This window comes from Fusarium poae, chromosome 2, assembly GCF_019609905.1.
Source record: "Fusarium poae strain DAOMC 252244 chromosome 2, whole genome shotgun sequence".
NCBI classification, from domain to species: domain Eukaryota; kingdom Fungi; phylum Ascomycota; class Sordariomycetes; order Hypocreales; family Nectriaceae; genus Fusarium; species Fusarium poae.
In genome coordinates, this window is record NC_058400.1 from 7,527,698 (window position 1) to 7,542,292 (window position 14,595).

Sequence of the window (14,595 nt, forward strand, 5' to 3'; positions counted from 1 at the left end):
TAAGAGGAAGCTGGGTTGTAATGAACACCAATGGGTCCATCAGAGGCCCGCCGAAGCTCGCCAATTTGGGAGCTGGACCCGCGCGTACCTTGTAGCTGAAGTTTCCAAATGGGGTGGAGAGCAATCCATTTATTTACCAGGGGTAAACACTCTTTTTACTTGAGCGCTGTGGTTGGTTCGATTGTGCTCATTTACAGCGGGCCGAGGTTCTGTGGACTAGTACTATCATGTACTGAAGGGGTACTCCAACAGCTATACGAGACACGAGAAATACTTGCCGTCTACATCTCCCAGCCACCTGCCTTTGGCGTCGCCCCTGTCGTGTTGCAGCTCTGTGTCTGGAGTGAGCTGAGCTTGGGCACCTCACTTCTAGTCTCTCATCAATCTCATCTCCCAGCCCAGCCTGCCAGCAGTCCAGTCCAGCCCAGGTCAGGTCCGCTCCCCCCAGATCACCTCAGCGTGAGACAAACAAATCAACACCAACAACCCAGCTTCGCTCCACTCCCCGTCCACGTCTCCTCCATCTCGCCAACTTCATCTCATCACCATCATCAATCTACTACGGCACCGGCGCTTTGTAAGTTACCTTTGTTCTTATTGTCTTGTCTATTCTGGATTACCCTGGACTGGCCTTGGAATCGACATGCATTTCATGTAAACCATACATTCATCCCTTCTTCTATCGTCAACAGCCAGCCAGCCAGCCCATCATCGACTTTCCCAGCTGCTCCCTCTCTCTCTCTCTCTGTCTCCTCCAATCTCGCTTCTGTTGATCGAGTAAACAAAGCTATTGGTTAGATGTATTGAGAGAACCTCAATTGGCCTGACCCACCTCCATCCACCCTTCATTAGCATTCACTCACTCAATACCCTCTCACCATCTCGTCAAAACTTCTCTGTTATCCCTTGTCGTGTCCATCGGCTGGCTGGTCTTGAGCGCGCACATTCCCTCTATCCCCACGTCAACGTTATTAAACCCCACCGGTCCAAGCTGAACAAGTTTACTGACTGTTTAGATAAAGTCTCTCTTGCGCGTCTGACCCTTGACTTAAGCTTTTTGATGACGCCGTCGCGGCTGTGTTGACTTTGACGATTCCATCCGACGAGGACCATCACAACGACGATCAACGATCAACGACAAAGCCATCGCGCGCGCCACAAACTCCGAAAAAAGAGGTCGAATTGGTCAAGCACCGTCTTTCAATCTGGAGCAGTTGACTTTAAGTCGATTTAAAATAATATCCTTATCTCGATCTCGACCTAGGACGCGCTTTAATTAATCACATCATCCATCACCACCATATCGTCGAATAATAGCTAGCAATCATGGTCGACTTCAAGAGCGAAACCATTCACAAGGTTTCGGAAAAAGTGGCAGATAAGGTGCATGATACCACCGAGAGGGTTGGCGGCCTGCTTGATCAGGCCGAGGCTGGCAAGATTCCCGGTACCAAGGGTCACCATCCTGTCTCTGCCGTCATCGGCACAGCGTTGACTGGTGGTATGGGCAATGCTGGCACCAAGGGCTACCTGGCGGTAAGTTGAACCTCCAATTGCTTCATCTTGCAAGGAAGGATGCGCATAAAGCTACTCTAGTCGCTGTATCATCATCCCTACGCTGGATCGCAAACAGAAATGGCATTGATCAGGACTAATGATATGATAGGCCTACATCAAGGAGCTGGAAGATAACCCTCTCCGAACCAAGATGCTCACTGCTGGTACTCTTGCTGGTACACAAGAGCTCTTCGCTTCATGGCTCGCTAAGGACCGCAACAAGCACGGCAACTACTTCACTGCTCGTGTACCCAAGATGGCCGCCTATGGCGCTCTTGTCAGCGCCCCTCTGGGCCACTTCCTGATCTGGGCACTCCAGAAGGCTTTCAAGGGCCGCACCAGCTTGCGTGCCAAGATTCTACAGATTCTTGTCAGCAATCTTATCGTAAGTTAATCCGCAGCTTCCTTCATATGTTCAGATCCTGTGTGGACTGTGTTGTAATCGAGGCCGAGGTCTTCAGCCGCAAGTCGTGCGGTTGTGAAATGACCACGCCTGGGGTGAAGACCACGAAGCGCGACCGGATCAAGAGCCGAAGGCAACTTCTGACATTAGTCGCTAACACGATATCCTTAGATTGCTCCCATCCAGAACAGTGTTTACCTGGTCGCTATGGCTCTCATCGCCGGTGCCCGCACCTACCACCAGGTTCGCGCCACCGTCAAGGTTGGCTTCTGGAAAGTCATGCGCGTCTCATGGATCACTTCTCCCATCTGCCTGGCTTTCGCCCAGAAGTTCCTTCCTGACCAGCTCTGGATTCCTTTCTTCAACATTGTGTCTTTCATCATTGGCACATACATCAACACAATTACCAAGAAGAAGCGCCTTGCAGCTCTCCGTAAGAAGCACTTCGGCGACGACCGCCGGTCCAACGCTGGCGACATGCGCCCAGGCCGCCCCGACGACTACCCTCCTCCTGGTATGGGCGGTCCCAACCCTCCTTACTAAGTGACACAATCTCAACTGTCAATCCGAGCCCGGTGAAACCAAGAAGACAGTTAAAAGACAATAATGGGGGCGGAGAAGATTTTAAAGAGAAGGGAAATGTGGAGCTGAGAGAGTAAGCGAACGATGGCTTCTTGGTAGCGAGCGGATGAACACAAAACCGTGCTCGGATGGGCTGCGTCGCTTGACGAGTATATACCCGAGATGAGGGGGTGAGTAGGACTGGTGCTTGTCCTGAACTCAAGCTGTTCAACATGTATCTACAAGGAAATTTCTGTTTTGGCGAAGGACATGGTGGATGTAGATGGCAAGATATGTATGTTTGTATGTGCGAGTTGCTGGTTAATGAAATGAACTACCTAGTATTTTATCTTTTTTTTGTCATACATCTCACGTGTCTCCATTCGCTGGCCAACTCTTGGTTGAGATAGAGTTTAGTTGGGATTTGTGCAAGTGACGTCGGACAACAGTGAATGCCACCTCCGTGTCTCGGCTCAATATGGCGGATCTTGATACTGGTCTATGGGCCCTCCTGTCCGTTGAACTGCGCCGGACGATCATCGTTTGTAATTTCTCGTTTTGGCTCAGGACGTTTGTTGAACAGTCTTGGCAGTCGATCGGCGCTTCCTTCTGTACTCTTGATCTGGAGACAACATGAGCCTTGTGATCTGGGCTATATTTGACAGCAGCTGGAATAGCATCAAGCGCACGAAGTTCGACGCTGTATGTTATGAGCTTCCAATCTGTGTGTCTGTCAAGACATGGTCCAGGGCGTGCGCTCTTTACCGCAATTACTCGGGTTCTAGAGGTTTGGTGTCTTTCTCTTAGGAAAGGTGAACTGGTATAGGCTCTTCTCAGCCTCCCTCCTCAGGACCAGCTGCCTCAGTCATGAAACTAGGGCTCCAATATTCCCATTCACCCTTTGTCTGCTTATCGACCCATAGCATACCTCCCGCAACAAGATCATCTATCACAGTTCGGGCGCGGGCTCTATCCCAGCCCAAGTTATCCCTCAGCATACCCACACTCACGTATCCCAAGACCTGTGCGGCCTCGACAACCGAGACTTGGTCGTCGTTGAGCTCACGAGGTACACTGCGCACGTACTCCTTGCGACCGACACGTACAACAGCATATGCGCCGCCCAGGGGAGCAAGGGTCTGCACAGCGCGTCGAACATCATCGTCAGCGATAGGGTCAGCGCCATCCATCCGCCCAGCAGCAACGCGCTCTCTTAGATCGGCCAAACCGATAAGACCTCCGTTCTCTCCCCGCGTAGCACCACAGACCTCAACAATCCGCACGGCAAGCTCAAAGTAGAAATCGTTGACCGTCTTTCCCAGCAACTGGGCCCATATAGAGCTCCCATCGGCACTGCTGTTGCTGTTGCTGCTGGCTAGGGGATCTACACCGATAGCAGCGCACATACGCGCGAATTGGGCTCGAAATGCGGGATCGGAGCGAATGTCGCGGGCGTGTGTATTGGCGAACTGCTGCAGGAGGGAACGGAAGACGGCGAGCTGGGTTTCGAGAGCCTGGGCGTTGTTGGCGCGGAGGGAGGAGCCATGAGAGGCGAACTGCGCTGATGTGAGGCGTGAACGATCAAATGCCGCCAGGCCTACGCCTTTGCGAGACATTGTAAAGGTACAAGGTTGAAAGGTTGAGGTTAGGATATTGTTGAAGAAGGAAAATACTAATAGTGCTTGCTGGTGGTTTAGAATTACGTCAAATGGCGGGGGTGGGGCCGATTGTGTAGGTTGTGAGCTTGTATTAATCAACGTTTGTTTGATTGATATAAGAAATCTAGTCATTGATACAAGGTTCTTGAGAGTGATCTTGCAATCGTTAATTGAAATGATAAACGATAGTCTGTCGGCGCTCAGCCATAACTCTTGAGCAGCACACTCAATGGCCCGCCCATGTGGCAGAACAGGGAATGCGGTGAAGAGCATGAAGACCACCTGTATTATACTTAGAACAGATATGGGAGGGATTCTTATCAGTTGGTGTCTGATCTCTATCAAATCACCAGAAAGAGCTCACAAGAACAACGGTTATTCTCTCATCAAGGTGGTTCAAGACCTCAACTACTAAGCTCAAAGAGGTGGTGGGTCTAGCTCAAGTATCCATTACATGGTTAGCTAGCACCGTAACGAAGACATACACTTTCTCCTTGTTCTTCTTTTTTCATCAGTGATAGAAAACAACACATCAGTTCGCCAAACTTCTGCAATAACTTCGAGGTCTAAAACATACTTATACGCAAATGTATATCTATATTGTGCGCCATAAGACGACATGGGACCTCGCCTTCTTAACGCAAGATCCCTCCTGAATCCCAAGAATGGTTTGTGCGGTATGGTATCATGTCAACTCTGGCCCTGAGATGTCCAAACCGAACATAGTCTTCAGTCTTCTTCCTTTTTGATGAGACTTCTGTTGAGACCTCGCCATAGCCATGGCAGAGTCCAACTTGCCCCTGGTCCTGAAATAGTCGTCGCTTCGTTAACCCAGGGCGGAAACCTTGCACTTCTAGGCCTACTTTATCTTCGCTGCTGATCGTAGTATGTAGTCGATCACTGCGTCTGGCACTGGGGTTGACCGTCGCCCATATCGTCGTCATCATCTTCCCAGTCACCACCGAATCGGCCGTCGCCTGAGTTTTCGCCCATCTGTCACCAAGTTAGCTATTGCACCTTATCAGGATCGTGGAGCCGGCTATATTTACCTTCTCAATGTCGGCATCATCCTCATACTCGACCTCATCGACCTCCTCGGCCTCAACGTTGGCCGGAGCAGCGGGCAGCATCTTCTGCAGAGCCTCGTACTCGGAGTCATTCTTGAGCCATCCATCCTCGGGAAACTCAACCTTGATAATAAGGTACAAGTCACCCTTGGCCTCGCCACGCTTCATAGGCATACCCTCACCAGGTACCTTGAGGCAGTCGTCTGGTCGCAGAATTTTGCCACGGGGGCGTTCGATATGGATACCTCGTCCATCGAGGTGCTTGAATACTGTGCGGGAGAAGCCCGATAGAGCCTCGCCGAGCGTCACAGTCAGCTCGGCAGATAAATCGTGACCGATGCGGGTGAAGACATCATGGGGCTCTTCGACCAGGGTGAAGACGATATCGCCAGGCGTCTGGTCTGGGTGCTGATCGGCCTCGCCTTCAAGAACGATGCGCTCGCCCTGCATGGAACCTCGGGGAATGTAGATCTCGAGGACCTTCTTCTCTTGGCTTGTTCGCTTGCCCTTGCACTTCTTGCATCGGTCCTTCTCCTTGAAAACCTGGCCGGCGCCCTGGCAGTGGTCGCAAAGAACAGTCTCGCGTCGCATCATGCCGGGGCCGATTTGTCGGAAAGCCTCGACGATACCGTTACCCTTGCAACGCTCGCACGACGAAGCCTTGGCTTTCTCCTTGCCACCAGAACCCTTGCACTGGCCGCAGAGCACCTGCTTGTTGGCGGCAAACTTGACAGTCTTGCCACGGTAGAGCTCCTCCAGTGTCACCTTGTACTCTTGCTCCTCGTCAGGGCCACGTCTGGGTCGACGAGGACCGCCGGGACCTCCAGGACCTCCAGGGCCTCCGGGACCCATGCCGAAACCGAACATTTGGGAAAGAATATCGTTGAGGTCGACCTCAGGACCGCCAGGGCCACCGCGGGACTTATCGAAGGCGGCCATGCCATGGACGTCGTAGAGCTCGCGCTTCTGCTCATCGCTAAGGATTTCGTAGGCTTGTGTAACTTCCTTGAACTTGGCTTCTGACTCTTCTCGGTGCTCCTCGGCAACCTTGTCTGGGTGGTACTTGAGAGCGGCCTATCGGGAATTTGTAAGAATTTTTTCAGTGGTTCTTTGAGTATTGCGATCACAAACCTTTCTGTAGGCCTTCTTTATCTGGTCTGGTGATGCGGTTCTGTCGATTTCGAGGAGTTCTATTCAGCCGAATTAGCCATGTCTTTTCTTCTTATCAACCTCCAGCTTCTGCGATAGTGGATGGCCGGTGATAAATCTTTTCAAGAAGCAAGCGAGACTTACCGTAGAGATCAACCTCTTCCGGTCCCGGAGAGCCAGCGTTGAAAGGATCGTCCATCTTGAAGATTTAAAGGTACTGTAGTCTACAGTACTGTAATGTAATGCAGGATGAAGAATTGGTCCGCTTCTGTCGATCAACTCTGTTGGTAAAGGACCCGTAGAAAATCTTTTGGCGTGGGTTGTAGCGCGGGGTACTCTACTTGGGTATGACTTGCAGTACTAAGGTAACTGAGATTAAAGAAAAGATCCTTAGTCCTTTTGTCCTTTTGTCTCTTATTGTCTTTGAGGTTAGATCAAACAGTATTCTTTTAAACAATTTCTTTATTATTATATACTATGGCAGTCACACTGACGAGACTTATTCAGCATGCTCTGGATGCGTCATGTTCGTTGACGCCTAGGTATTCATTTTCTGTGCCCCTCCATAGGTTTCAATATGATTGTGATTACAAGAAGTCATTCTTTTAACACTGTCGTATTCTCAAACTTCTCCCGTAGAAAACATAACAATCACGTTAGGTAGTTGCAGATGACCCAGAAGGAGCAATCCATTTACTATTACAATTTTATCACTCTTATACTCAAGTTCCATCAAAACGCGAATGCATGCCTTCAATCTTTTCAATGCCACTGATAAGAAATTTTAATCCTTATCTCTAACAAGACTTCCAACGGTTGCCACACCGTGGCGCACCCATTCAGAGGATGCACTAGCCGCAATATATTAAACTTACTGGTAAACTCGTCTAACTCACTCACACTTGTATAAGTCCTTGATTGGATGAACATTCATTTTCATCATGAGATTATTGTTGAGCCGCTCAACACGGCTATCGAAAAGTATTTTACAAGCTCAAATTCTCCACCGTTCAACAACACCAATTCGTCGAGGCTTTACCAGCTCACCAGCTCGACCTGATCAAAATTCTGATATAGCAGCCAAAGCTTCACCAGCTCAGAGTAATACGGACACCCTCTCTGAAGAGGCAAAGCAAAATGGCCAACCAGTCAAGAAAACCTCGAGGTTGGCAGCCTTGAAAAAGCGTAGCCAGGCATCAAACACCAGCAAGACTGATGTTAAAGAAGATGAGACAAGTCAACGATATATCCTTGGGCAATCAGTCGACAAGCCGATTCGTGCGCGCTTTGCGCCGTCTCCGACTGGATATTTGCACTTGGGCTCGCTCAGAACAGCTCTCTTTAACAATTTGGTAGCAAAGGCTACAAAGGGAGGTGATTTTATTATACGAATTGAGGACACTGACCAGGTAAACTTGTCCTCCTGTTCGTGCGAGGTGTACACATATTGACATAGGCAGAATCGTTTGGTACCTGACGCCGAAGAGCGCATATTCAAAGACCTCGAATGGGCCGGTCTGTCATGGAGTGAAGGCCCCGACAAAGGCGGTCCGTACGGCCCCTATCGTCAGGTAAACCCACACTGAGCCTGTGACATGGATTCATACTGAGAGATCATCATAGTCAGAACGTCTTGAGACCTACAAAGAGCATACTCAGAAATTAATCGACAACGGCTCTGCCTACCGTTGTTTCTGCAATCAGTCGGTCCTCGAGGCCCAGAAGCGTGCTCTTCACGACGCTGGCAAATCCACCGCCTACCCAGGAACATGCCGCTCCGTTCCCCGTTCTGAGTCTGATGAGCGAGCTGCCAAGGGCGAAGCTCATGTCGTTCGATTGGACTCGGGTCGCTTCGGTACGCCAAAGTTCAAGGATGCTATCTATGGCCCTTTCCAGAAGAAGGAGCCAGAGGAGGATTTTGTGCTCATGAAAACGGATGGATTTCCTACTTATCATCTTGCGAATGTGGTTGACGATCATCTCATGAAGATAACCCATGTCATCCGTGGCGAGGTCAGTACACCATGATACCATGGCTCATGAACTTGCTTTCTCATAATCTGCAGGAATGGCTCATCTCGACACCCAAACATTTGGCTCTCTACGAGGCTTTTGGCTGGGAACCTCCGACCTTCGCTCATCTAGGTCTTCTCGTCAGCAACGATGGATCAAAGCTCAGCAAGCGTAATGCCAGCGTAAACCTCTCAACATATATGGACCAAAAAGTCTTTCCCATGGCCCTACAAGCCTGGCTCGCTAACCTGGGTGCTTCGTTCAAGAAAGGCGTCCAGACACCGCGCTTCCTGGAGGATGTAGCTGAGAACGTACGTGCTGCGGACTGAAACGAAGAAGAAATCCCCTTTATCAAGATGCTAACAAGTGATGTAGCTGAGTTACAAATTTACACGTGGTGGTATAAAACTCAATCCACAAAAGCTCGACTTTTTTCAACACGAGTATCGAAGTCTTCTATTCAAAACCCCTCTCTCCGACCACACTCCTCGCGAACAGGCTCTCATTAGAGACAACCTACTCAACCCCCTTATCAACAAAGTTCAGGAAATCACCTCGTCTTCCAAAGAGAGCACTGGCAACTATGTACCGATCCAACCACGTGGCACCTCTCTCAAGTGGTCTGGCGCTTTGACTCCGGTTCCAGCCATATTATCATCTGAATCATCACAACAGTCATATGCCTTCCGAATCCTTGCCCAAGAAACCTCGCGGTATGCCTCCGCGGATGACATACCGCATCTGCTACCATACCTGTTCTGGCGTCCTCCCATTGCCATCTACCGCGCGGCACTCACTACCGATACTCCACGTCGTGACTTGATCAACCTCGTTCATGATACAGTCAATTCGACAGAAAGTTGGGAAATAGCTTTCGACCGCCTCTTGGAGCGTGTCCCCTCTGATCAAGCCCCCGACCTGCATAGTATTCTTCGTCTGGTTGCTGTTGGCAGCCCACAAGCTGTTGCCAAGGCATCCCGTATCTTATTCAGCATCTTGGGTCAAGATGAGTGGCGAGTTCGCGCTACTCAAGTGCGCGATTTGTTGCATGAGCTGGACTCAGGGGGTGAGAACCTTCGCCAGAGGTGGAAAGACGAAGCTGCAACTACGACTTCAAAGGCCGACGCTGTCGTTGGATAGGTATTCGAGTTGGACGTGACAACTCTTTATCGACAGTGAGTTAGATCCATATATTATAAGATCAATGTAGAATAATGTATCACTTCAACAATATGGACAATATATCACCCAAGTCCGAATATGTGCATACATGGGCCGAAATCGCAAACGATCAATCAGCATGCTGTCATAACTTCATGATTGTTATCAACTATGAACTTCCTGTGTCCCTTTTCCAGTCCTGTTCTGACAGGTAATTACTCTGGTAGAACCAAGATTCCTAACTCCGGCTCCTCTCTAACTAGATTCCTTGATATGCTAACCACTGTGACATGCCTTTAAAAAAGTACAAGATTAAGATAATGGTAAAATCGCCATAGAATAAATAAAAGTTACTCGTGTTCTCAACTCACGAGTCTGAGGTGTGAAAAATTCGTAAATATCCAAAAATGCAAATTCGCTGTGAGGGTATATATCTAAAGTTGAAGGATCCAAATCTGTGATGATGTTAGCGATCGGAACCTCGGGTTTGAGTTGAGAGATGTTCACATACCTCCATCTTTCCTGTCTCTGTCCGTTGTTTTCTTGCCTCATCCTTGACACTATCGATCACCATTTCCAGATCATCTTGGTCGCCGACTGTGATCATGTCTCCATTGGGCATATCGTCATCCTTGACCTTGATCTTGAAACGGCGTTTGATGTTGAACTTGTCACGGACTTTGTCGCTTAATGTTTCGAACCGGGTGTCGGGTGTAATCATGATGAGCTTGACTTCATCAGCGTGGACCTTGACTCGAATCTTTGTGACCTCAGTTCGACGGCTGTTTCTTGAGCCGCCTGAAACAGAACCAGGGCCTCGGCGTTGGCCGATCATCTCGAAATCGTTCTCGTTGATGGTTCCCTCATAATCTGAGGCATCTTCCTCTTCGGAAAATTGCTGGGGTCTCATTCGTCGGCTACCGGCTGATCCTCTTGAGTTTCGGTAGCCATCAGTTGCCGAATACATTGCGTATACATCCTCTGGCGATCCTGTCTCCTCTGGAATCTGCTTAGGCCTCAACTGCAATGGTGGGGGCTCCCTTTGCAGCGGTGTGCGAGTAGTTGACGTTGACGCTGACCTGGCCGGCATGGGCCTTCGGCTATCCGCAGGTGAGGCTGCCTTCTCGTACCGCCGGTTTGGCTCAGCTTGCTGAATGTTGAGTTTGGCCAACTGAGGCTTCTGGTTGCGCACAGAAGCGGCTCGTGAGGGGCGCTCATTCTCTGGTGGAGGTGTTGGCGGAAACACGTTTCGGCCGTTGGGAGGTTCTGATTGTTGTCTTCGAGATGACAGACCGGGCTTGACAAGGTTTGTGGCAGCAAAGGAGATATTGTCGGCAGGACGATCGTCCTTGACTTCTAACTTGCCCGCCTGTAAAGTGTTAGTCATGAGCTTTTCACGCATGCAAAGGACAACTAACATTCTTGATCTCTGAGCCAGCAAAGCCGGTAAAGGCATTGGCACGGTCTGAGGCAGCGACAAGTCTGGCCTTGCCGAGGTAGTCTTTCGTCTTGAGATTTCGAACTTTAGCCTCGTTGGGTCTGTAGACAACTCCCACGGGGATAGAGAAGACGGTATAGCCCTGTGAATGTTAGAAAAAGCGGTCAAGCAACCAGAGATTCACTAACCTCTGCCTGTTCGTTAATAGCATCGTCGATGACGTTGTGGTCCTCGACCACCTTCTCCTTAACAGCATACGAGAAATCTTGCATTCCAGCATCCAACTGTTGCAGATAGATGTAGCAGAGACCTCGGTTGAAAAGCACTTCACAGGAGTAAAGCTTGAATAGGAGACCCAGTTGAGCATAGTCGATCATGGCATTGCCGCGAAGATATAGGAGCGTGTCGTTGAAATTGGCGAGCGCTTCTTCAAAGTCGCCGAGAAGGAAATTCGAAACGCCCTGTTGGAAATAGGCAACGGCGAGGTATTGGTCTAGCCGAATTGCTCGCTGATAACTCTCGACCTGGGAAATAGGATCAGTATATGAAATGCAGAGGCGGGATGCCATATGCGAATCTGCGGACACAACTTACAGCCTTCTCGTGCTCTCCAAGTGTGGCATGGATGACACCCATGTTGAACAGAATCTTGCTAGTGTCGCCAATCTTTCCAAACTCGTTGAGGGCTTCTTCGAATTCATTGTTATCGTAACGACCCAGGGCTGCTACCCAGGTCTCGATTTCCTGTAGAAGGATTGTGTTAGCAGAATGGTCTGCAAGACATGGCGTCTCAAAGCCAGAGGCGGGTGAGGACTGTACCTGTTTCAACGACATGATGGTCGCTGCAGGACAATGTACCACAATAGAATTGAATTCGTCGTTACAGTAATACACACAATAATAGACGAGTCGGGACTAGAGAGCGATATGGGGGAATCCTGTGGTAAATAGGGAAATTCAAAGCTCGAAGGGAGAGATGGGGGTTTTGGACTGGGCGCTTAGATGTATGAGGGACTGTGCCGACTTATTATTTGGAGGGCAGCGTCTGCACCTGAAGTAAAGTCCGGTGCAGTCGGGTTGGCTGGCGGGGCAGGTACGCTAGGCACGGTACGGGGGTACAGGGGGTAGTGCCAGTAGGTAACAGGGGCTGGGGGGTTTAAGCCAAGGCTGGCAGGGGTACAGACAGCGACACAAGCGGTGTTGCCCTTCTACCCTTGGATCCATGGATGGAGCGTACAACGGTTGGTCTTCCCTGCTTAAACAAGCAATTGGTGCACTTAAGTCCTCGATGGCTTGGCAGCCGAGCCAGTGGCGTTAGCTTCAAGGAAGAAAGAGGCAAGTGAAGAATCGATGAAGGGATTGGCTTATTTTGTGATACAGTTGATCGGTAGGATATTAGGTTGGATCTTATTCTCAATAGCTTCCAGTTGTTAGTCTTGAGCCCTCGATACGCGCCATCGAGCTTATGTAGGTGGCTCAAGATATCACAAACTCGGCAACATGCGTGATCTTAGTTCAGAAACAATTCAGCTCTCAATTGATAACTCCAAGAAAAAGAGCCGGTCTTCTCGGCATTATTACACATATCTGGTAAAAACAACGCAAAGCAGTTAGAGAGCCAAGAGTTGGTCTGCTGTAAGTGGGATGTTTCTCTCCGAACAAGCTGCAAGAATATGGCAGAGCAAAAAAAAACTTCCATCATGGCAGTGAAGAACAAAACCGCCCAGGACATTGTTTCCTTTCTCGGAACATTACTCGATCACTGCGAGCCAAGAATCAATGGCACGGTGATGGGGGTGATTTATGCATTGTTAAGTTGATATGACATATCGAGCGACAATTGATTGATGCGTGATTACTACATCTAGACCCAGCGCCTAAAGAAGATGGGAATTGGTCAAGTTCCTTGAACCAAAATTGGTTGTCACACAGGCTAACCTTGGGAGACCTAGGGACCTGAGGGACCTGACTGACTTCGATTCTACAACCACACTCTCTGTACGGCGGGTCAGGGGGATGTGCAACAAGGGTTGGCACGTTTTTCTTCTTTTTCTTCTTCTCCTCTCCCGTCTGCTACAGCAATGTTTTGAGCGGTATCTGAGATCTGAAATGTACGACTGCTGTAAGTGCATGTGCAACGTCTGATCGACCGCTAGCCTGATGTAAGAGAATTGCACTCTTACCGGGCCGGGTTTGAGCTGCCAACCTAAATCCTCATCTGGTTTCGATTTCGGGGAATTCTCAAAGGAGATTGATGAGTGAGGTAGAGTCTGGTCTAAGATTCAGTGATTGTATTGCATTCGTATCCATCATCACTAGCTGCTATCCAGGGGCTCTGGGTAGGTCACCAGTCAGCCAACCAGTCTAGCAGTGGTTCAGTACCTAGTGCTGTGATGTGATGACTTGTAGTCAAATGTGATGCAGGTAGGTAGTTCATCAAGATGCTGCAGGTGTTGAAACCAGCTCACATGTTGAATCGAACCACTGCATTCATCAGCCTCATCAGATGCTTTGAAAATCGAAAGGTTCGATCCGAGTTATGATCGTTGATTTCCATGCCCGGGGTTGACCACTATGCCCATAGTTTGGTAGGTGACAGGGAAGTTTATGCACCTGCTGCACCGATTGTCACAGGTTGCTGGTCACTGTCAGGAGCGCTTTTTGATTGGGCGTTGGTCAAGGGTCCTGGGGCTCCATGACCCGCCTAGCCACCCCTCGGCGCCTACTACGAATATTGTCTACGAACCCTTCAGGTAAGTAAATGGCCTCGATAGGAATCTGCAAGCATTGCCCAACAATCAATTACAGCATATACCCCGGTCGAGCGCCATGACTGAAGCTCCTTAACACACTACTGACTGCATCCAAGCTGTTGGTGTCGAATGACGTGCCTACCGCCTGTCCTCTCGATCAACTTTAATCTGATTCTAAGCGCCCTGGGCCAGACCGTCAAAGTGATAACCCAACGTTGGACTCCACAGATCAAGCCCAAGCCATGAAATGGGTGCATAGGTTACTCGGTCCCGAGGGCACGGGATCAAAGGGAACTTCACCAGTGGTCTTGTTCGCATGCGAGCTCCAGTAATTAATCGTCAGTGGATCTAAGTTGCGGTGGGAGAAGGACGACGAACGGTAGGACGGGAAAGACTTTATGCTTTTGACAAGCCTACAGCCGAGATTCAACTCTAACGGCTTCAAGCGATCTTGGCAATGCTCCTGGGCCATGGGAGCGGAGATGAGATGAGTAAGTAGCCACCAACAGCGTTTCTAGAAATAACCACTGCGATAATTTGTTTTTCTCACATGACATAGAAGCCGACAACTATCATGGCTGAGTCGTGTCATTGACCTATTCATCTACTGGATTCCTATCCTGTGATGGAATATGCCTTGGATTACCGCGCGCGTTGTACGCTAATGCGGCCACTCAACACGCATCTCAATATCCAATGTAACGCTGTAACACAGGCCTTCATCCTGTCTCTGGCAGGCATCACAATACTGCTGAAAATCTCTCTCGTCTTCAGGCCTTGCAACTTGGCCAACAGTACACTATGGGCATAATCACACCCCTCTTTCAAGGAGGCA

At 49.6% G+C, this 14,595-nt stretch overlaps 5 protein-coding genes across 5 annotated transcripts; 2 read left to right on the forward strand and 3 right to left on the reverse strand.

Annotated features, from left to right (window-relative positions):
* Positions 1 to 1,326: 1,326 nt before the first annotated feature.
* On the forward strand, positions 1,327 to 2,503 carry FPOAC1_006566 (uncharacterized protein; the record flags this gene model as incomplete). The annotated part of the gene is made up of 3 exons (XM_044851042.1): positions 1,327 to 1,536; positions 1,667 to 1,942; positions 2,132 to 2,503. 3 exons carry the CDS (start codon positions 1,327 to 1,329, stop codon positions 2,501 to 2,503), a joined length of 858 nt encoding a protein of 285 aa, XP_044709754.1.
* An 851-nt stretch (positions 2,504 to 3,354) lies between these two features.
* FPOAC1_006567 (uncharacterized protein) lies at positions 3,355 to 4,137 on the reverse strand (the record flags this gene model as incomplete). Its single annotated transcript, XM_044851043.1, has 1 exon — positions 3,355 to 4,137. One exon carries the CDS (start codon positions 4,135 to 4,137, stop codon positions 3,355 to 3,357), a length of 783 nt encoding a protein of 260 aa, XP_044709755.1.
* Positions 4,138 to 5,076: 939 nt separating this feature from the next.
* FPOAC1_006568 (uncharacterized protein) lies at positions 5,077 to 6,594 on the reverse strand (the record flags this gene model as incomplete). Its single annotated transcript, XM_044851044.1, has 4 exons — positions 5,077 to 5,172; positions 5,229 to 6,320; positions 6,378 to 6,436; positions 6,540 to 6,594. The coding sequence occupies 4 exons, from the start codon at positions 6,592 to 6,594 to the stop codon at positions 5,077 to 5,079; spliced, it is 1,302 nt and encodes a 433-aa protein (XP_044709756.1).
* A 742-nt stretch (positions 6,595 to 7,336) lies between these two features.
* On the forward strand, positions 7,337 to 9,548 carry FPOAC1_006569 (uncharacterized protein; the record flags this gene model as incomplete). The annotated part of the gene is made up of 5 exons (XM_044851045.1): positions 7,337 to 7,804; positions 7,856 to 7,966; positions 8,019 to 8,408; positions 8,462 to 8,719; positions 8,784 to 9,548. 5 exons carry the CDS (start codon positions 7,337 to 7,339, stop codon positions 9,546 to 9,548), a joined length of 1,992 nt encoding a protein of 663 aa, XP_044709757.1.
* Positions 9,549 to 10,003: 455 nt separating this feature from the next.
* FPOAC1_006570 (uncharacterized protein) lies at positions 10,004 to 11,841 on the reverse strand (the record flags this gene model as incomplete). The annotated part of the gene is made up of 6 exons (XM_044851046.1): positions 10,004 to 10,024; positions 10,081 to 10,938; positions 10,988 to 11,149; positions 11,196 to 11,531; positions 11,602 to 11,751; positions 11,827 to 11,841. 6 exons carry the CDS (start codon positions 11,839 to 11,841, stop codon positions 10,004 to 10,006), a joined length of 1,542 nt encoding a protein of 513 aa, XP_044709758.1.
* Between the last annotated feature and the right edge of the window lie 2,754 nt (positions 11,842 to 14,595).